General features: G+C 41.0%; 1 protein-coding gene across 2 annotated transcripts in view; it reads left to right on the top strand.

Moving 5' to 3' along the window:
- Positions 1–18867, top strand: part of TUBGCP4 (tubulin gamma complex associated protein 4) — a 31769-nt gene that overhangs the window by 11364 nt on the left and 1538 nt on the right. The window contains exons 6-17 of one of the 2 annotated variants that reach the window (XM_043989203.1): positions 855–934; positions 2767–2968; positions 4049–4214; positions 4516–4640; positions 5263–5313; positions 6677–6782; positions 7207–7314; positions 7896–8034; positions 9460–9637; positions 10469–10603; positions 11843–11959; positions 18704–18843. In XM_043989203.1, coding sequence (XP_043845138.1) covers positions 855–934; positions 2767–2968; positions 4049–4214; positions 4516–4640; positions 5263–5313; positions 6677–6782; positions 7207–7314; positions 7896–8034; positions 9460–9637; positions 10469–10603; positions 11843–11959; positions 18704–18843 — 1547 coding nt within the window. The remainder of the gene's footprint in view (positions 1–854; positions 935–2766; positions 2969–4048; positions 4215–4515; positions 4641–5262; positions 5314–6676; positions 6783–7206; positions 7315–7895; positions 8035–9459; positions 9638–10468; positions 10604–11842; positions 11960–18703; positions 18844–18867) is intronic. The other variant, XM_043989204.1, reaches the window with a different exon arrangement.

Raw genomic sequence — 18867 nt, forward strand, 5'->3', positions numbered from 1 at the left:
TCCAGAATGGGCCTATGGATGCCTTGGGCTGAGGTTCAGAATAAATTGAAAATACTTGCATGTTTCAACAGTCTTCACTTTGCTCAGCTAGAAGAGAGCTTCATCCATGTTATCCTTTACAGTTACAGAAGCAAAGATAAAAATTCCCTCCTGGGAGAAGCTAATAGGGATGCCAGTGGTAGCAGTGTTTTCATTTCTGAGTTAATATATTTACTCCTGACTGATGAATCTAGAACCTGTAGTTTTCTAAACAGATAAACATTCTTGTGCAGCATCTTTCTGGAGAAGAAGTTCTACTTCTTCCAGAGCAAGAGAATAGGTACACATCCACAGGTAGATCTGGCTCAAGAGATTGGCTGACTCTGCTTGGCCACCCTTAGAAACCCAATGGAATATGTAGCTGACAGCACCTGCAGACAGGGATCCAGAAAGCCTCCTTGCAGAAGGGGGGAACTTTAGCTGAGACTTGAAGGATCAAGGAAAACTAGAAGGCATAGGTAAGGAAGAAAAAGTTCCAGGGATGAGTGATAGCCAGAGAAAATGCCTGGAGTCCAGAGAATCAGCAATGAGGCCAGTGTCACTAGATGGGTGTGTGTCTGTGTTTATGTGTGTGGTGTGTGTTTTGGGGGGGGGAAGCAGGTTACTGGTGAAGTGTTAAGAGGGCTGTAAAGGTAGGAAGGGGCCAAGTTATAGAAGGCTTTATAAGTCAAACAAGGTTTTACATTTAATCTGGGTCACAATAGTGATTGAATAGGTCTCTTCTGGACCATTCACAGTTGAATGTAGAGTTTAAACTTCTGCAGCAGGTGCTGTTATAATGAAATAGAGTTTTTGCAAGTTTATCTTTTCCACAGATTCATGGCTGTCAGATCTTGGAAACAGTCTACAAATACAGCTGTGGGGGGCTGCCTCCTGTACGCAGTGCACTAGAAAAGTAAGTGACAAAAACGTAGATAGGATAGACACTGTTAGTCGAGAGCATTTTATTTGCATGTTGTCAAAGACCTCTCCAAAACAGTCAGTAATAGATGGGACAGGAAAGCTAACACTGAGCAGATGGGTCTGTATGACCAAAGTAGGAGAGGCAGGCTGCCAGCCAATAAAGAAGGTTCCAAGATGGTAGGTACTACATGAAGGAGAGTGAAGTAACCTGGACGACTTTGAGGTCCCTCTGATTTTCAGATCTCATCATTCTTAGGAAGTCACCATTATATATGCTGAATTTTGCTTGGCTATATTTGAGTAGATCTTTGAAAATAGTCACTGTTTTCAGTCAATACGTCAACAGGCATTTTATTAAATGTTTACTATTTATCAGGCTCTTTGCTAAGCCCAGGAATACAAAGAAAGGCAAAAAATACAGTCCCCGCCTTCAAGGATCTCACTTTTCTAATGGGGGAAACAACTTTTAAACAACTATGTACATACAAGGTACTGTATATGCAGAATAGATGGAAGATAATCTCAGAGGGAAGGCACCAATCATGGGGAGGGACCAGGAAAGGCCTCCAGCACAAGGTGGGATTTGAGCTGGAAAAGGAAAGCCTCCTGGGCACTGGGACAGCCTGTAACAAGACGTGGAGTCAGGAGGGGGTACTGAGAAGGCAGATGCTACTGGATTGTAAATTACGTGGAGAGGAGTACAATCTAAGAAGACCAGAAAGGAAGGAAGGGGTCAGGTTGTAAAGGGCTTCTTCATATGCTAAGTGGAGAATTTTATAGTTGATCCTGGAGGTGGTAGGGAGCCAACTCATCCTGCCCATTTTATCTCGCCTTCTTTAAAACTTGAAGTTAAGACTCTTCTCAGCAATACAATGGTCCAAGATAGTTCCAAAGGACTCACGATGGAAAATGCTCTCCACATTCAATCTGCATCTAGATTGAAGCATACTATTTCTATTTTTTTTGTTTGTCTTTTTGTTTTTTGAGGTTTTTCCTTTTTGCTCTGATTCTTCTTTCACAGCATGACTAATGAAGGAATATGTTTAATGTGATTGTACAGATATAACATATCAGATTGCTTGCTGTCTTGGGGATGGAGGGAGAAAAATTTGAAACTAGAAATCTTATAAAAACAAATGTTGAAAACTATTTCTACATGTAACTGGAAAATAATAAAATACTTTTATGAAAAAAAAACCCTTGAAGTTAAGTTTCTGTACTGGGTGGAAGATTCTGTGATCTCCAAGTTCCTTTCTAATTTTAATATTTGCTTATTGCACAAGAAAGCCTTGGAAATGCTTCGAATAGTTTTGCAGGAGGTGCTTAATCTTCTGTTTCCATGTGTTTTTGTAATGCTACATTTTTAGAGTCATTTCTCCCTTATCAAATCCATTCCCTTCCTTCTCAGTGAAACCAGAGAAAATAAGCAAACTGCTTTTGCTGGCAGAGAAACAGACGTCTCTTAGCTCATCCCATTTCATTTTAGCAAGAATTTTCTGCTCTGGAACTCTTACAGAGGGTGAGAAAAACAAGAAATCTTTTCTAAAAGAAGCTGTCAAAATGGCTGAAGATTTTAAACTTTAATTTGTGAGCTTTAATTCTAAGAAATTTAATGACTGAGTAAATCCAAAAAGCATATAAATAAAAATGGCGTCATTATCATTAGCATAATGGACAATTTCCTTTCTGACTCACCAAGTCCTTATTCAGATCTTAGCCAGTACCCTCTAATAATACACCAGAATGGCCTATGTTTGTGGGTTTGGAACACTCTCTGCAGGGGTCTTTTAGGACATTGATTTTTCTTTTCCTTTCTCTACTCAGGATCTTGGCTGTGTGCCATGGGGTCATGTACAAACAGCTTTCAGCCTGGATGCTACATGGCCTGCTCTTGGACCAACATGAAGAGTTCTTTATTAAACAGGGTCCATCTTCCGGCCTTGTCTCCACTCAGCTGGAGGAGGAGGAGGAGGACCTGGGCATTGGGGGCCTGACAGGGAAGCAATTACGAGAACTTCAGGATCTGGTGAGGATGTGTATCTCCATCAGTGTAGTATACTGGTGTAGTACATTCCACCAGAAATTGGCCCCTTAACCCTCTCAGATGAGCTTCCACTGAGCCTGCCACCTTGCCATGGTCTGGGCCACTTCCCTGAACCTGTCCATTTCAATATTGTCTTTGAATAAGGTTTGCAGGATGTATGGGAAAGCACTGACTCTGGCATCCCTTGAGGGCCTAAGCTCAGCTTCCCACTGCCCTTGCTTCTTTGTCTAGGACCCGTCACTTAACCTCCCTGGGGTCTATTTTTCTCATCTATAAAATAAGGTTGGGGGCAACTAGGTGGCACAGTGGAAAGAGCACTGGCCTTGGATTCAGGAGGACCTGAGTTCAAATTCAGCCTCAGACATATAACACTAGCTGTGTGACCCTAGGCAAGTCACTTAACCCCAATTGCCTCACCAAAAAAAAAAAAAATAAGGTTGGACTTGATGGCTTTTAACATCCTTTCCAGCTCCAGATCTGTGAGCCTGTGATAATCCATTAGAATGGGCAGTTGTGAGGCCTTCTTCATACCATACAGACACATATTAGGAAGTGGGTAGCACCTGTGTGGTCCTTAAGTCAACTCTCCCTGGCAGCTTTTAGATGTAGCTCAGGGTGTTAATTAGGGTTCACAAAACCCTGTGTAGGCCAGTGCATTATACAAGAATGATAAAGTTTTGAAACTGAGGATAATAGGATTTTAGGATTTTTTAGGACTTTACAGGTCTGAGCCAACCTTCTCATTTACATATGAAGAAACTAAGGCTGAGAGCAGTTGAATGACTTAGCCAGAGTCCCATAACTAGTTAATGGCAATGCTAAGATTAGAACAACCCAAGTGTTATAACTGTCCTGTCTGCTTTTCTTCCCACTAGGCTAGACTACTTCCTTGCAAACACAATATACACCTGGTGATTTGTGGCAAGTGTGAGGTTGTACATGCCTAGGTTTAAAGTCCCTTTTCTCCAAATATATTAACTATGGAATATAATGGATAGAGATAAATACAGAATTAGTGCCTATTTGCTTGTTTCCTTTCTCATGCCATATTTCCTTGCCTAGCGCCTGATTGAAGAAGAGAACATGCTGGCCCCCTCCCTGAAGCAGTTTTCCCTTCGGGTGGAGATCCTTCCTTCCTATATCCCAGTGAGGGTCGCTGAAAAAATTCTCTTTGTAGGAGAATCTGTACAGATGTTTGAGAATCAGAATGTGAATCTGACCAGAAAAGGTAGGAAGTCCTGCCCTAATATCTCGTCCCTAAGAGCTGGTCAAGAGCAGCTCTTAATATTGCCCAGTGCCTCATGAGCCAAGGCCTTTTCTGAGATAAATGTTGTGAGGGCACCATGATGCTTCTTATCAGAAATCTCCAAAGGAAATGAAGTGGTACCAGTGGATAGGAGAAAAAGTCAATGCCCCGTGTTTACTAAACCCTGGGTAGTTAGATTCTCTGCAACAGCAAATGAAAGAACCAGATCATTGTTAGTAGCTTAGCTCCAAGGGTCTCTCCTCCTACTATCCATGATACACAGGATCTATTTTAAAGAATCAAGAAGACACCTTTGCTGCAGAGCTGCATCGCCTCAAGCAGCAGCCTCTTTTCAGCCTTGTGGATTTTGAGCTGGTGGTGGACCGGATACGTAGCACTGTTGCTGAGGTTTGCCTTTTAAGTGTCTGATCCAGTAGATGTTTTTGAGGGGGTGGGTTGGTCTGGAAAGATAGAGAATGGAGCATGGCAGCCATTTCTTATAGCTAGGATTAGAGACCTGGATGAAGGAATGATTTCTCAGGCTGACCCTCTTCTCTATCTTTGGGTTTTAGGGACACTCCAATATTAAGCATCCTTCCCTCTTATTGAGCTCAATCTCTTGAGAGACATGCAATGTCTATTTCTTGTTGCCTGTATGGTGACAGAGACACAATTGGCAAGATCTTTGTTTCATCTGAACTGTTCACCATTTTGTATGTGTGTTTCTGCTCCACAGTAACTTTCAAAAGAGTAGACTGCTTTTTACCAAATTTGGTCTACCACTAAAGAACAGAAGAATAAAGGGGCAAGTCACTGCTCAACTTACCTTTTCTGCTGCTGGCATACATATACAGGGTCTAGTATCATTTTTTTCAGAAGTTTTTTTGTAGAAAATTTATTGTAATGATCATAAGAGTAAGATCTTTTTGTGAATCATCCAATGGCACGTAGGGGTAGCTTTTAAATAAAGGATCTTCCTTTGTAATGGTGTTCTTGAAATAGGATTTCACTTATGTTCTTGTTTCCTTAGCATCTATGGAAGCTCATGGTAGAAGAGTCTGATTTACTGGGCCAACTAAAGGTAATAGCTTCATTTATTTTCCTTTACTGTTAAAATGTCTAGGGGGCAGCTAGGTGGCGCAGTGGATAAAGCACCGGTCCTGGATTCAGGAGTACCTGAGTTCAAATCCGGCCTCAGACTCTTGACACTTACTAGCTGTGTGACTCTGGGCAAGTCACTTAACCCCCATGGCCCTGCAAAAAAAAAAAAAAAAATGTCTGATGGGAAATGACCATTTCCCCCAAACTCTCCTGACTTTGAGAAGGAAACCTATCACTGGATTGATAGGATGACCTTGTATACACTTCCCCAAAATGAGCAGCCCACTGTGGGGTGTCAGTCTGAAGGAACAATTCTTTTTAGGATTTGCTTCTGTAACTATAAACATGATTGTACAAATAGAGCATACTATATGGACACAAGTTTTCATATAATTTGATCCTTTGTGTTGCCATTGAGTAAATGATACCAAACACGCTGTAATCCTCCAGTCTTAACAATGTCACTAAAGTTTCAGTCCCCAGGATGCCTGTTTAGAATGGCAGAATCTCATATCCGTGTGTTGGGAATGGGAGGGAAATGGCCTGGTGTTCATTGGTATGGGGAATTCCCAGTACTAATTCTGTCAGTGCAAGTCAGTACCGTTTCTTCATCTTGTCTTAAAGAGAATTTACCTGGAGTCACTGAGAGGTTGAGGGACTTGCCCATGGTCACATAACCAGGATGTATCATAGAAGGGACTTGGACCCAGGTCTTCTTGCCTCTGAGGTTGGCTCTTTACCCACTTTACCACACTGCCTCCTCAGATCCGTGTGTTAATTGGGTCTAAATTAAGGAGACAGCTCTAAGTTGTCTTTAGTTTAAAGGCCTTTCTACAATCTGGGAACCTAGTTTGCCAGCAGTATTTCATACTACTCCCTTTCATGAGCTCTGTTCCACCCACCATGATTACTGGCTGTTCCCGAACCCTTTGTCTTCAGCCTCTTTCTTCTCACACAAGCCATCCCCCCATGTCTGGAATGTATTCCTTTCTCATCTCTGCTTTTCTAGAGGCCCTGTCTTCTTCCTTCAAGGTTTAGCTTGGGGTCCACTTCCTCAGGGAAGCCTTCACTTATCTGCCCAGTCTTTAGTGCCTTCTGACTCTAATTTATCTTCAGTTTTACTTATTTAGGTATATATTGTATCTCCCAAGTAGAATAGAAGCTGCTTGACAGTAGGGATGATTTAATGCTCTTCTATGTGTTCCCATCTCTTTGGACAGTGACTTATACATAGCAGGAGCTTCATGAATGCTTGAATTGAATTGAATTGAATCCCCCATAGTAGTAAGGAATTCCTAGGCTTGCCTGATTGTTGACTTGTATACTGATATTCTTTTTCAAAGATCATTAAAGACTTTTACCTGCTGGGACGAGGAGAACTGTTCCAGGCCTTCATTGACACAGCCCAGCACATGTTAAAGACACCACCCACTGCAGTAACTGAGCATGGTAAGCATCCTTGGCTTCCTGAAATTACATGTTCCTGGGGTGCTATTCCCACCACACTGTTGAGTTTAATCAACAGAAGAGTGGATGGCTGAGTCACAGAAGTGCCTTTTCATGAGAGAAGAGCCCAATTCTCAGCTTCTTCATTGAGGGGTCAAGGGGCAGCCTCTTTGACCTCTGTCACTTCCTGAAGGAGCCATTCCACAGTAACTGGATAACTGCCATCAGGCTGCTGCTGTCTCATGGGATGAGAAGCCACATAACCAACATCTGTATGAAAAGGTGTGGTTGGACCCCAACGTCAAATAGTGTTTGTTCCTGACAGTATTATAGTGAGGCAGGGCTGTGTGGGAGTCCTCTTCCCCCAGGCTTAGTTATATAGCCAAGTGCTATTATTTGCTCCCTGTTCTCTCTCTCTCTCTGCCAGATGTTAACGTAGCCTTCCAGCAGTCTGCCCACAAGGTACTGTTAGACGATGATAACCTTCTCCCTCTGCTCCATCTGACAATTGAGTACCATGGAAAGGAACATAAAGGTATCCATTCCCTTTCGCTCTCCATTCCATGTCAGTGTTCCTGTTTTTTCTTCTTCTTTTTTTTCCTGGCTCTGCTTCCTTCTCTAAATTCACCTACGTGGTTTTCTTGGGTTTTTATCTTAAGTGTTATCTACCTTTAGCACACAGAGGCTCCTATGAGATCTTCTATTCAACCTCCTCATTTTCAAGATTAAGCAACAGGGATACAAGGTGGTTACGTGACTTGCCTGGACTTGTGAGTGGCAGAGCCAGGATTAGAATGCAGACCATTTCATTGTTCAGCCAAGGATTTTTTCATTATACCATGCTGCCTTTCTGCTAGATGGGTCAATTCTTGTCCAATTCTTTCCAGTTTCTTTTAAAGGTTTAAAGACCATAGAATAATCACTAAGATCTCCCAAGAAATCTGCATACACTTTGTTTCCTTGCCCTCTGCCTATTGTGTCTTCCTCCTTGTGCCTTAGACCTCTTCTTGTCTTTTCTTTCATGTTATATATGTGCATTCTTCTTTTAGCAAAACAAGTTATCTATCTTCATTGGGCTGAAGTTTCTTCATTTTTTTTTTCTTTTTTTTACCTTAGATGTCACTCAAGCACGAGAAGCACCTTCTCGGGACACCTCTCCCCGGGAAGCCCCTGCATCAGGCTGGGCAGCCCTGGGTCTTTCCTACAAAGTGCAGTGGCCTCTCCACATTCTCTTCACCCCTGCTGTCTTGGAGAAGTAGGTTTACAAGGCTGCTGTGAGCTGTTTGTTAGTCAACGCTATGCTAAGTGCTCTAGGAAAGAGAGGAGCTAGGCAGGAAAGACAGAGGCACTCTGACCAGTTGTTAGTAGTCTGCAGGCCCAGGAGACACACCTTCAAGAATCCAGCCATTCATTCCCCCCCACCGCCCCCATTACATTTAACATTTAGAGAATGCCTGGTAAAAGATGGTTTTTTTGGACTAAAGTTCTTGGGTAGGAATGTGGTTTAGTAGAAATCGTGCTCAACTTGGAATCACTGAATCTGAGTTTGAGTCCTGGCTCTGGCACTGGCTACCTCTGTGAGAATGGGCAAGTCACTTAAACTCCCTGGGCTTCAGTTTTCTCATCCGCTGAAGGAGGGGGTTGGACTAAATGACTTCCAAACTCCTAGGTCTCCTAATATGCCGTGTTGCCTCTGTTTTTGAAATTGATTTCGGGGAGGCTGGAGGCTTGTCTGGGGGAGAGTAGTGGCAGTGACCAGCATAATCAGCTTGATGCTAGATGTATCCTTAACCCCTTTGAAGAAGGAGAGTTTAAACATGGATTATTTTAAGGTCCTTTCCAGCTCCAAATTTGTGAGCCTATGATAATCCATTAGAATTTGAGGAAATTCGGTTTCTCGTTTTTCTATAAAAAAATTATGCCAAATGAGAGGTCACATCATTCTGGTTCCCCTAGGAATCAAATCTTCTTCCAAGTTGTACCCTGCCCTCAATACGTGTCCTCTGGCATTGCTCCCACATCAGTGGCTATCATGACCTAGTGAGGCATGAAAAGTTTAGTCACAGACTCTAGGGTTAGAAGAGACCTTACAAGTTATGTAGTCTAGCCTCACTCCCAGGACAGGAGTTCTTTCTCTGAAAGAATAATTTAGTCTCTGTTAGAATACTTGCAGGGACTGGCAACTCATTACTTTTAAAAGAAGACAGCTAACCATTAAGAAGTCATCATGTACATAGCACAATCCTGAGCCCTAAGAAATGGTGAGAAAACATGTCTTCCTTTGAGGGGCTTAACATTTCCCAAAAGCTGACCAGTTTTTTGGGTCACCTGTTGCTTCTCGTGACCTGTGTATAGCTCAGTGAACTTTGTAAAGCAGAGGTTGTTTGGCACAACTTGTAAAAGTAGAAGGGGCAGAGGCAGTTTGAAATTCTGGGCCTCCCCTGAGTGGAAAAGTGGAAAATCCTGGAACAGACCCATGCATTGAGTTGAGCCTTAGGAAGGAGGAACAATGCCCTCACTGCCACCAGAGAGCTCCTCTCTGACTATCCTCACATCCTTCCATTTTGGAAATGGGAAGGAAAATGGGGGAAAGGGTAGGAATCTGAAATTTGTTCAGGGGAAGAAGGGAGGTGGCTGGGAATGGAAGATTCTAGCATCATGGTGGTTGTTTTGGACCTAGGTACAATGTCGTCTTCAAGTACTTGCTCAGTGTACGACGAGTACAGGCAGAACTACAGCACTGCTGGGCTCTCCAAATGCAGCGCAAGCACCTCAAGTCTAACCAGAGCGATGCCATTAAATGGCGTCTACGGAACCACATGGCCTTCTTGGTGGATAATCTTCAATATTATCTCCAGGTCTGTGCTGAAAGTTGAGTGGTAGATGGGGATGAAGACATGGTGGGAAAAAGGTCTTGAAGTGATATCTTATTCCTGCCCTGTGTGCAGTGCTTCTGAGAGAAGAAGTGGGCTGGTGTCACTGGGTGTGGTTTTTAGGGTTACTTTACACTGGAATGGTGCTGATGAGGTATAAGGGTCTTACACGGCACTGAACAAGTTCTTGTGGATATGTCATTGGCATCACACTAACATGCTACTCTGTTCTGTCGGACAGGAAGCTGATCCTGAGGGGGTTTGAAAGTTATGTCAGTAAAGTGCATGCGCCGGCAGATCCTACCAAACTATGACACTTTGAGGTCAGGCCACATAACAAACTATCTGTTGCCTAAGAACCAGCCTAAGTAAGTGAGGGGAGGCTTAGCATCAGATGGTTGATGTCCAGCTGATGAACTGGTTTAGTCACAGCAACTCACAAAGACTGTCTGCTAAGGTGTCGAATGGTGGCAATAGAATTCACTGGAGGAAGCATCCCTAGGATGAAATCTCAGATCTTTGGAATCATTGAAGTTTGGGTTTGACTGTTTTTGAAGTGCTCCACAAGTTCATAAGTTAATAAGATGTAACCAAGTCAATCAATATGAACATAAGACATCTATTCAACTAGGGGAGGCTGGGCCGAAGCAGGTTTTCCACTTTCCCTACCAGAGTCATGCCAAATAATAAGAGCTTTCTTGAAAGCTAGGTACAGGGGGGGTTTTCTTTTTATCTTTCACATGCTGCACTACTTCTTTCTATCCTAGAGTGATCATGTCATACAAAATGCTTTAATTACTTCTATTTCTCCTTCAGGTAGATGTGCTGGAGTCTCAATTCTCCCAGCTCCTCCATCAGATTAACTCCACTAGGGATTTTGAGAGCATCCAGTTGGCTCATGACCACTTCCTAAGCAACTTGTTGGCTCAGTCATTCATCTTGCTGAAACCTGTAAGTAGAGCTAGTTTGTTTTTTCTGAAATTTTTATAGCACTGAATCTTCCCCTTCTTCAGATGCTGATTGAGTTGACAAGACAACAGACTTCCATTAAGCAAATCTTTATTCCCCATTTTTGTTGGTGCTTGACAATATTTAAAAAACATAAATAGAAGATAGAAAGCACAGATGATGTGTATTCAAGTTTCTGAAATTAATATAAGGAGTAGACAATAGCTTAAGACAAACAAAAACTGCTTTATTGTAGCAAGAGGAACTTTAGTGAGTGTGTATGGTAATAATAAAAAGAATGAGTGAAAGCTAAAGATGTCTGTGAACTACAAAAGCTTGAGAACTTTTAGGATAGATCAGTTACCTGCTTTGGATAGTTTGATTTCAGTTCTACTTTGGAGAAAGAATGATGGGAGTAGAACTTCATCAATAAACCTTCCTTAAGCACCTGTTCTACTATGGCTCTATACTAGACACTCAGGATCCAAAGAGAAATGACATAGTTTTGCCTCTCAAGGAGATTACAGTCTAATTGTCTAAAAGATTACGTACAAGATAGCATATATTACCTTGTATTGTTACTATGATGCCATATGAGTGTCATGGCCAATAAATGCCAGAGTGGTTGGTATGGACAGAGATCGTTGTGAGCTAGGGCAGTCAAGGAAGGTTTCATGGAAGAAGTGGGACTTAAGCTACACATTGAAGACTTAGAGAAGTGGAAAAACAAGGAAAGAAAAAGTCTATTTTGCACATGCCATATGGGGGCTATAGAAAAGTAAATACATATCTGGGGGCAGTTAGGTGGCACAGTGGATAAAGCACTGGCCCTGGATTCAGGAGGACCTGAATTCAAATCCGGCCTCAGACACTTGACACTGGCTGATGTGACCCTGAGCAAGTCACTTAACCCTCACTGTCCCGCCAAAAAAAAGAAGACATATCCATGTCATGTTCAGGACATAGTGAATAGAAATTGGGAATCCTAAAGGGCAAGGTGGTTTTGAGGAAATAAAGGTAATGAGTTCTGAGTTCTGTTTCAAACATTCTGAATTTGAGGTACCAAAGGACATCCAAATTGAAATGTATATTCAACAATCAGAGATGTAAGCCTGTAGCTAAAGGAGAAAGGTCAGAGTTGTAGGTTTGTTCTTGGGAATAGAAGGCCCCAAGTCCTCTATCATTCCTCATAACATGTCCATTTTCCTTCCTCTACTGTTGTTGATGTTTTAAAAAATATAGGTGTTCCATTGCCTTAATGAAATCCTAGATCTCTGTCACAGTTTCTGCTCACTGGTCAGTCAGAATCTGGGACCTCTAGATGAGCGTGGGGCTGCCCAACTGAGTATCCTAGTGAAGGTAAGTCTTTCAAAGTAGACAGCTCTGCCAAAATGGGGTCGGTTAGGAATAGTCTTGCTAGCCAGAGAGAGAGAGTTTTCCAACCTCTTCTGTGGAATTTTTTTAAATTAAATTTTACTTTTTTCAATTAAGCAAATCTGCCTTCTCTTCCTCCCACCTTCCCTTACCAATGAAAACAAAATTAAAAGAAAGCTCTTGTTACAGATATGTATAGTCAAGCAAAACAGATTTCCTCACTGGCTGAAGTTTAAAAAAAAAAAGAACAGTAAAAATGGAGAAAACTATAAACTGATATGTCTAATAAAATTTTTGCAGGTAGACTTTAGCAACATATCACAAAGATCATACAGTATGAGCAGGTTGGATTTATAGCAAGAATGCAGGATTTGTTTGTTATTAGTAAAACTATAAACATAATTGGCCATGTTAATAATGACAAAAATAATATGATTATATCAAAAGATACAGAAAAGGTTTTTGACAAGATACAACACCCATTCCTGTTAAAAAACAAAACAAAACTGGGAAACAGCACAGGAATAAATGCATCTTCCTTAATTTGATAAGTAGTATTTATCTATAACCAAGAGTCAGCATTATATGTAATGATAAACTTAGACATCTTTGAATAAGATTAAGGGCAAAGCAAGGGTGTCCATTATCACCATTACAATTTGATATAATGTTAGAAATGCTAGCTAAAGCGATAAGAAAAAAATACTGAGAGAATAAACGTAGACAGAGAAGAAACACAGTTATCACTTTTTGCATATGACATAATGGTTTATATAGAAAGCTCTATATAACTGAAGAATTAATTCAAACAATTAACAACTTCAACAAATTTACAGGATATAAAATAAACCCACAGAAATCATTAGCATTTCTGCATATTACCAACAAAGCCCAGCAGGAAGAGATAGAAAGAAAAAATCATTTAAAATAACTACATATAACTAAATTTACTCAAGTAAAATCCTTGAGAATCTACCTGCTGAGATGCTCACAAGAATTATGTGAATACAACCACAAAACACTCTTTACATTAAGACAAATCTGAATAATTGGAGAATATTCATTGCTCATGGGTAGGCTAAGCCCATATAATAAAAATGACACTACTGCCTAAATGAATTTACTTATTCAGTGCCATTTCAATCAAACTTTCAAAGGATTTCTTTATAGAGTTAAAAAATAATAATAAAATTTATCTGGAAGAATAAAAGGCTAAGAACCCCAAGGGAAACGGTTAAAAAAAAAAGGAGGGGGAGGAAGCGGTACCAGATCTCAGACTATACTACCTATACTACAAAACTGTAATCATCAAAATGATTTGGTACTAATTAAGGAAAAGGTTGATCAGTAGAACAAAATGTACAGTAGGTATAAAATATACAGAAGCAAATGAGCACAGTAGCCTAATATTTGATAAACCCAAAGATCCCAGCTTAAAATAGGGTCAGAACTTGCTATTTGACAAAAACTTGGGAAAACTGGAATGTAGTCTAAAAGAAACCAGTTTCTAGTTTCAGCATCTCATACCATATACTAAGATACTGGCCAAATGAGTACATGTCTTAGATATAAGGGGTAACATCATAAACAGTTTTTAAAAGCAAGAGGGGGGGCAGCTAGGTGGCGCAGTGGATAGAGCACCGGCCCTGGAGTCAGGAGTACCTGAGTTCAAATCCGGCCTCAGACACTTAACACACACTTACTAGCTGTGTGACCCTGGGCAAGTCACTTAACCCCAATTGCCTCATTAAAAAAAAAAAAAAAGCAAGAGGGGAAGAATTCATGCCCAAACAAAGAATAGAGAGGATTATAGGACAATTTTGATTAGATAAAATTTTTTGTTTTTTTGCACAAACAAAACTAATGCAGCCAAAATTAAAAGCAGAAATGGAAAAATATTTGTAGCAATTTTCTCCAAGAAAGACATTATTTCTAAAAAAATAAAGGGAATGATTTCAGATTAATAAGAATAAATCCCCCAGTTGTCAAATGGTCAAAGACTATAAACAGGGCAGTTTTCAGAGAAAGAAATCCAAGCTATCAAAAACCATATTAAAAAAATGCCTAAGTCGGTAATAATTAAGAGAAATGCATATTAAAACAACTCTGAGGTTCCCCTTTATATTCATCAGTTTGGCAAAGCTGTCAAAAAAGGGAAAATAGCAAATTCTGGAAAGAATATGGGGAAATAGTTACATTAATGCACTGTTTATATAGAGCTAAAAATTGGTCTAGCCATTCTAGAAAGCAGTTTGGAGCTTTGCTCCAGAAGTCATTAATTTTCCCTGAACTTTCCCTTCCCTCTCTCATCCAGTACATTATACTTTCCCTCTCCTTCCATTCTTCTTTTAAGATCACCAAGACATCAACAGAACCACTCCCAGGCTTTGTCTAATTAGACTTCCTATGACTCCTAATAATGATAGGGTTCAGAGGGTGCATATATATCATTTCCCCATATTTGCATGTAAGCAATTGCACTTGTTTAGTCCCTTATCATTGTTTGTGTTTACCTTTTTATTTTTCTGTTAATCCCTATGTTTGAACTTCAAAGTTTCTACCAAACTCTGGTATTTTCATCAAGAATGGTTGGAAGTCCTCTGTTTCATTAAAAATCCATTTTTACCCCTGTGTATTATACTGTTTTGCTGATAAGTTATTTTTGACTGTAACCCTATGTCTTTGGCTTTCTGAAATATTGCATTTGAAGTTCTCCACTCCTTTAACTGGTGGCTGCTAAGTCATGTATGATTCTGACTGTGGCTCCTTGGTATTTAGATTCTTTTTTGCAACTTGGAGTATTTTTTCTTTGACCCAGAAGCTCTGGATTTTGGCTATGGTGTTCCTGGGAGTTTTTATTTTGGGGTTTCTTTCTGTCGATCAGTCAATTCTTTCTATTCCTACTTTGCCCTCTAGTTCTGTGTGTTTTTTTTTGTTTTTTTTTTAGTGAGGCAATTGGGGTTAAGTGACTTGCCCAGGGTCACACAGCTAGTAAGTGTTAAGTGTCTGAGGCCGGATTTGAACCCAGGTACTCCTGACTCCAGGGCCAGTGCTCTATCCACTGCGCCACCTAGCCGCCCCTCTAGTTCTGTTTTTTAAAATTTCTTGAGATAAGCTAACTAGGCTCATGGGTTTCAGATGGTGGCAGGTCAATGATTCTTTCTTATCTTTGATCCATTTCCCAGTTATGTTGTTTTTGCTATGAGATTCCTTGCATTTGCTTCTATTTTTTCAGTCTTTTGACTTTAATATTTTTTAATATTGGCTTCTTTTAGGTCCATTCTAATTTTCAAGGAGTTTGCTGCTTAGGCAGAGATTTGTCCCTCTTGTGCCAAGCTGTTAATTCCCTTTTCAATTGGTTCATCCATAGCTCTCGTTTCTTTTCCATTTTTCTCCTCAAGTGCTCTCAATTTATAAAAATGTTTTGAATCTCTTCCAAGAATTACAGGTGAATTTGTGCCCAAGCTATACTTTTCTCCTAGGCTTTGCTTTTTGATCTTTTGCAGTCATTCTTTTCTTATAGTTTTATAGTGGGATTCTTTGTTCATTCTTCCAGCCTACTTCCTAACTTCAGACTTGATATTATAACTGGGCCCTGCACACTTCTAGAAAGTCCAGGCTGGTGCTGTTGCTACTTTCTTGGAGTACTGAGTGTTGTGTGTTATTCCAGGAGCCAGGGATGAGCAAGCTTTCAGTGCCCCCAAAGTGGTCTGATCCTGGGCAAAGTCTGATCACTGCCTCTTGGTTTGAGCTCTACAAGGTCCTGCCCTGGGTTTGTGGCTAAACAGAAATAGACTGCTATCAGTCAGCTGGAATGCTGCTAATTCAGAGTGATGGAGTTGTCTCCTCATGGTCTGGGATTCCCACCAGGGTTATTCTTCTGCAGGTGTCAGACTGGGCTAGAAGCTGGCACCCTACCTGGGGGATCTGAACCATGTCATTACCACTTATTTCTGAACTTGCTTCCTCTTGCCTTAAACCACTGTGGACCTCTCTGGTAAGGAATACCACCCCCTGGGTACAGGTTGTCTTCTCAGTCTGCCAAGGATCTGTGACTCAGAACTGGATAGCTGGTGCCAAAACTGCCTGTTGACACCTGTTCCTGCATCCTGCATGCAATGTCCTAATATAGGTCTGGGACTTCCTCTTGCCCTGGTGCACAGCCTCACCCTGGGAGCTTGAGTCCTTCATGCCTGAGGTGGTCTGGGCCCAACTTCATCCCTGGTGTTCATAGACCTCTCCATCTATCTCCCTAGGATGACCTGGGATAGACAAATGAGACACTATGACTTTTCCTGGATTTACCTATCAAGATTCAGTCTGGAGGGCAGCTAGGTGGTGCAGTGGATAAAGCACTGGCCCTGGATTCAGGAGGACCTGAGTTCAAATCTGGCCTCAGATACTTGACACTACCTGTGTGACCCTGAGTCACTTAACCCTCATTGCCCCACCAAAAAAAAAAAAAAGTTAAAAAATGTGGTTAAAAAAAAAAAGATTCAGTCTGGTGTGTTTTCTATATTTGTCTGAAGTAATTTTGTTTTTTTAGTGGGGAGAGCGTTGTACTGCTTCATGCCACTCTGCCATATCTTGGCTTCCTCCCATAGACATCTTAAACTCAGCATGTCCAAAACTGAATTCATTAACTTTCCCCTAAAACCTGACCTCTTCTGATATTGTTGAGGATTACAACATACCTAGGTCTCAAGTCTTCACTCTCTTTAACTCCCCATATCCAGTCTGTTGCTAAGTCTCATTGATTTTACCTCAAAATATGATATATAATGCCTCTTTCCTCTTGACACTGATGCTCTGGTGCCCATCCTTATCACTGCATTCCTGTCCTCTAGTCTCTTCCCACTACAGTCCATATTCCACTCATCTCTCAAATTAATTTTCTTAAAAGTGCAGATCTGACCATGTCACTGCCCTACTCAATAAATGTCAATAGCTCCTTGTCACCCCAGTATCAAATATAAAATCCTGTTTGACATTAAAGCCTTTTATAACCTAGCTCCCTCCTACCTTTACAGTCTTCTCACACCTTAGTCACCACCACATACTCTTGATCCAGTGACATTGGCCTCCTTGATCTTCCTCCCCCAAGACACTCCACCTCCCAACTGCAGGCATTTTCCCTGTCCCCTTTGCTTGGAATTCTCTCTCTCTTCATCTCCATCTCCTGGCTTCAAGATCCAGCTAAAAACCTGCCTTCTACAGGAAGCCTTTCTTGATCCCCCTTAATCCTAGTGCTTTCCTTTTGTTGATAATTTCAGATTTATCACATATCCAGTTTGTTTGAACATAGTTATTTGTGTGTTGTCTCCCCTAATAGACTTTGAGCTTCTTTCTTTGTATCCTTAGTGCTTAGCACACTGCCAAACACATAGAAGCTTAATAAATGCTTACTGAGTGATTGATATTGCCTTCTTGTCTCATGGAGTCATTATATTTAATCCATTCTAGTTTTCAGGAAGTCTGTTACATGGTAAGGTTTGTAAGTGTCCCAAGCTATAAATTCTCTAATTCTGTGTGCCATCCAATTCTTTTCCTCTAATGCTTTTACTTTATGTATAAGAATTTTTTTTTAGCTCTTCAGCTTGGCTAATGTGCACATTTGTTTTACATTACTATACATATTTGTAATAGGTTTGGGTTTTTTTTTAAACTTTCTTAATGGGTGGGATAGGGAGTGAGGTGAATGGGAGATAAAGTCTTTGTGCTTTGAAAAAATAAACTCATGTCTTCCTTTTTAGGGATTCTAGTTGAACTTGTGCTCAAGCTGCATTTTTCTGACACTTTGCTTATTATAGGTGTTTTGGAGTCATTCTTTTCTTCAGAGTTTGTATCTTGAGTGACCTTTTCACAAATAATAACTAATTATAGTGGGATTGATTGGTTTTTGGTTTGTTCACTTTTCCAACTTCTTGACTTTAAAGGCCATACTGTATGCGATATCTAAGCTATATTTGTGTCTTCTTGGGTCTTGATGCTGTTTTCTTTGGGTATTGTTATGTTATTTTAGGGTCTCAGAGACAATTCAGGCTAGATACCTGCAAGCTTCCCAAACTTCCAAAGAGATCTGATCCAAGGTGAAATCTGAGTGTCATCCTAATGGTCTGAGCTCTACAAGTTCCTGGCCTGTTAAGCGACACAAGTGTAGCCTTGCCTCTCATTGGAGTTCCAGTGGAGTGCTGTTGGAATCAGCCACTATAAGCCCATAGGAAAGCTGTGCAGATTCAGGATGACAGAACAAAGGGTTCCCCTTTGACCAAGAATTCCTGCCAGCTTCAGACTGGGCTTTGCTGAAAATGAGACCCCTTCCCTCCCTCACCCCAAGCTATACTCCCAGAGTGAGAGCCACATAACTGTTGCTTCTCAACTCACTGCTTGCTCAGTGCATAGCCTAGCACCTGTGACCACTCCTTGCCCAGTACCATTCTTACTAGGTACAGGACCCTTCCTCAGCTCCCCTGGATCTGTGACTCAGAACTGGGTAGTGAATAACAGAGCAGTCATTTGCCATTTGTTACTGTTCTCTGCACAGGCCCCTTTGTGCTGGATCTGGGACCTCTTCTTTTGCCCTGGTATACAGTCACAATCACTTCCCTGAACTTAAAGGCACTTCTATGAAATTCCCCATCTTACCCAGATGAATGTGGCTACACATAAAAGAAGGCTGAGGTTTTGTGAGACGCTCACTTAAATCACTGTTACTCCTTCTTTCTGTAGGGTTTTAGCCGTCAATCTTCACTCCTCTTTAAGATCCTTTCCAGTGTCCGGAATCATCAGATAAACTCAGATTTGGCTCAACTACTGCTACGATTGGATTACAACAAGTATTACACCCAAGCTGGTGGGACTCTGGGAAGGTAGGAACAAGTTATATTCAGCTA

This window comes from Dromiciops gliroides, chromosome 2, assembly GCF_019393635.1.
Source record: "Dromiciops gliroides isolate mDroGli1 chromosome 2, mDroGli1.pri, whole genome shotgun sequence".
NCBI classification, from domain to species: domain Eukaryota; kingdom Metazoa; phylum Chordata; class Mammalia; order Microbiotheria; family Microbiotheriidae; genus Dromiciops; species Dromiciops gliroides.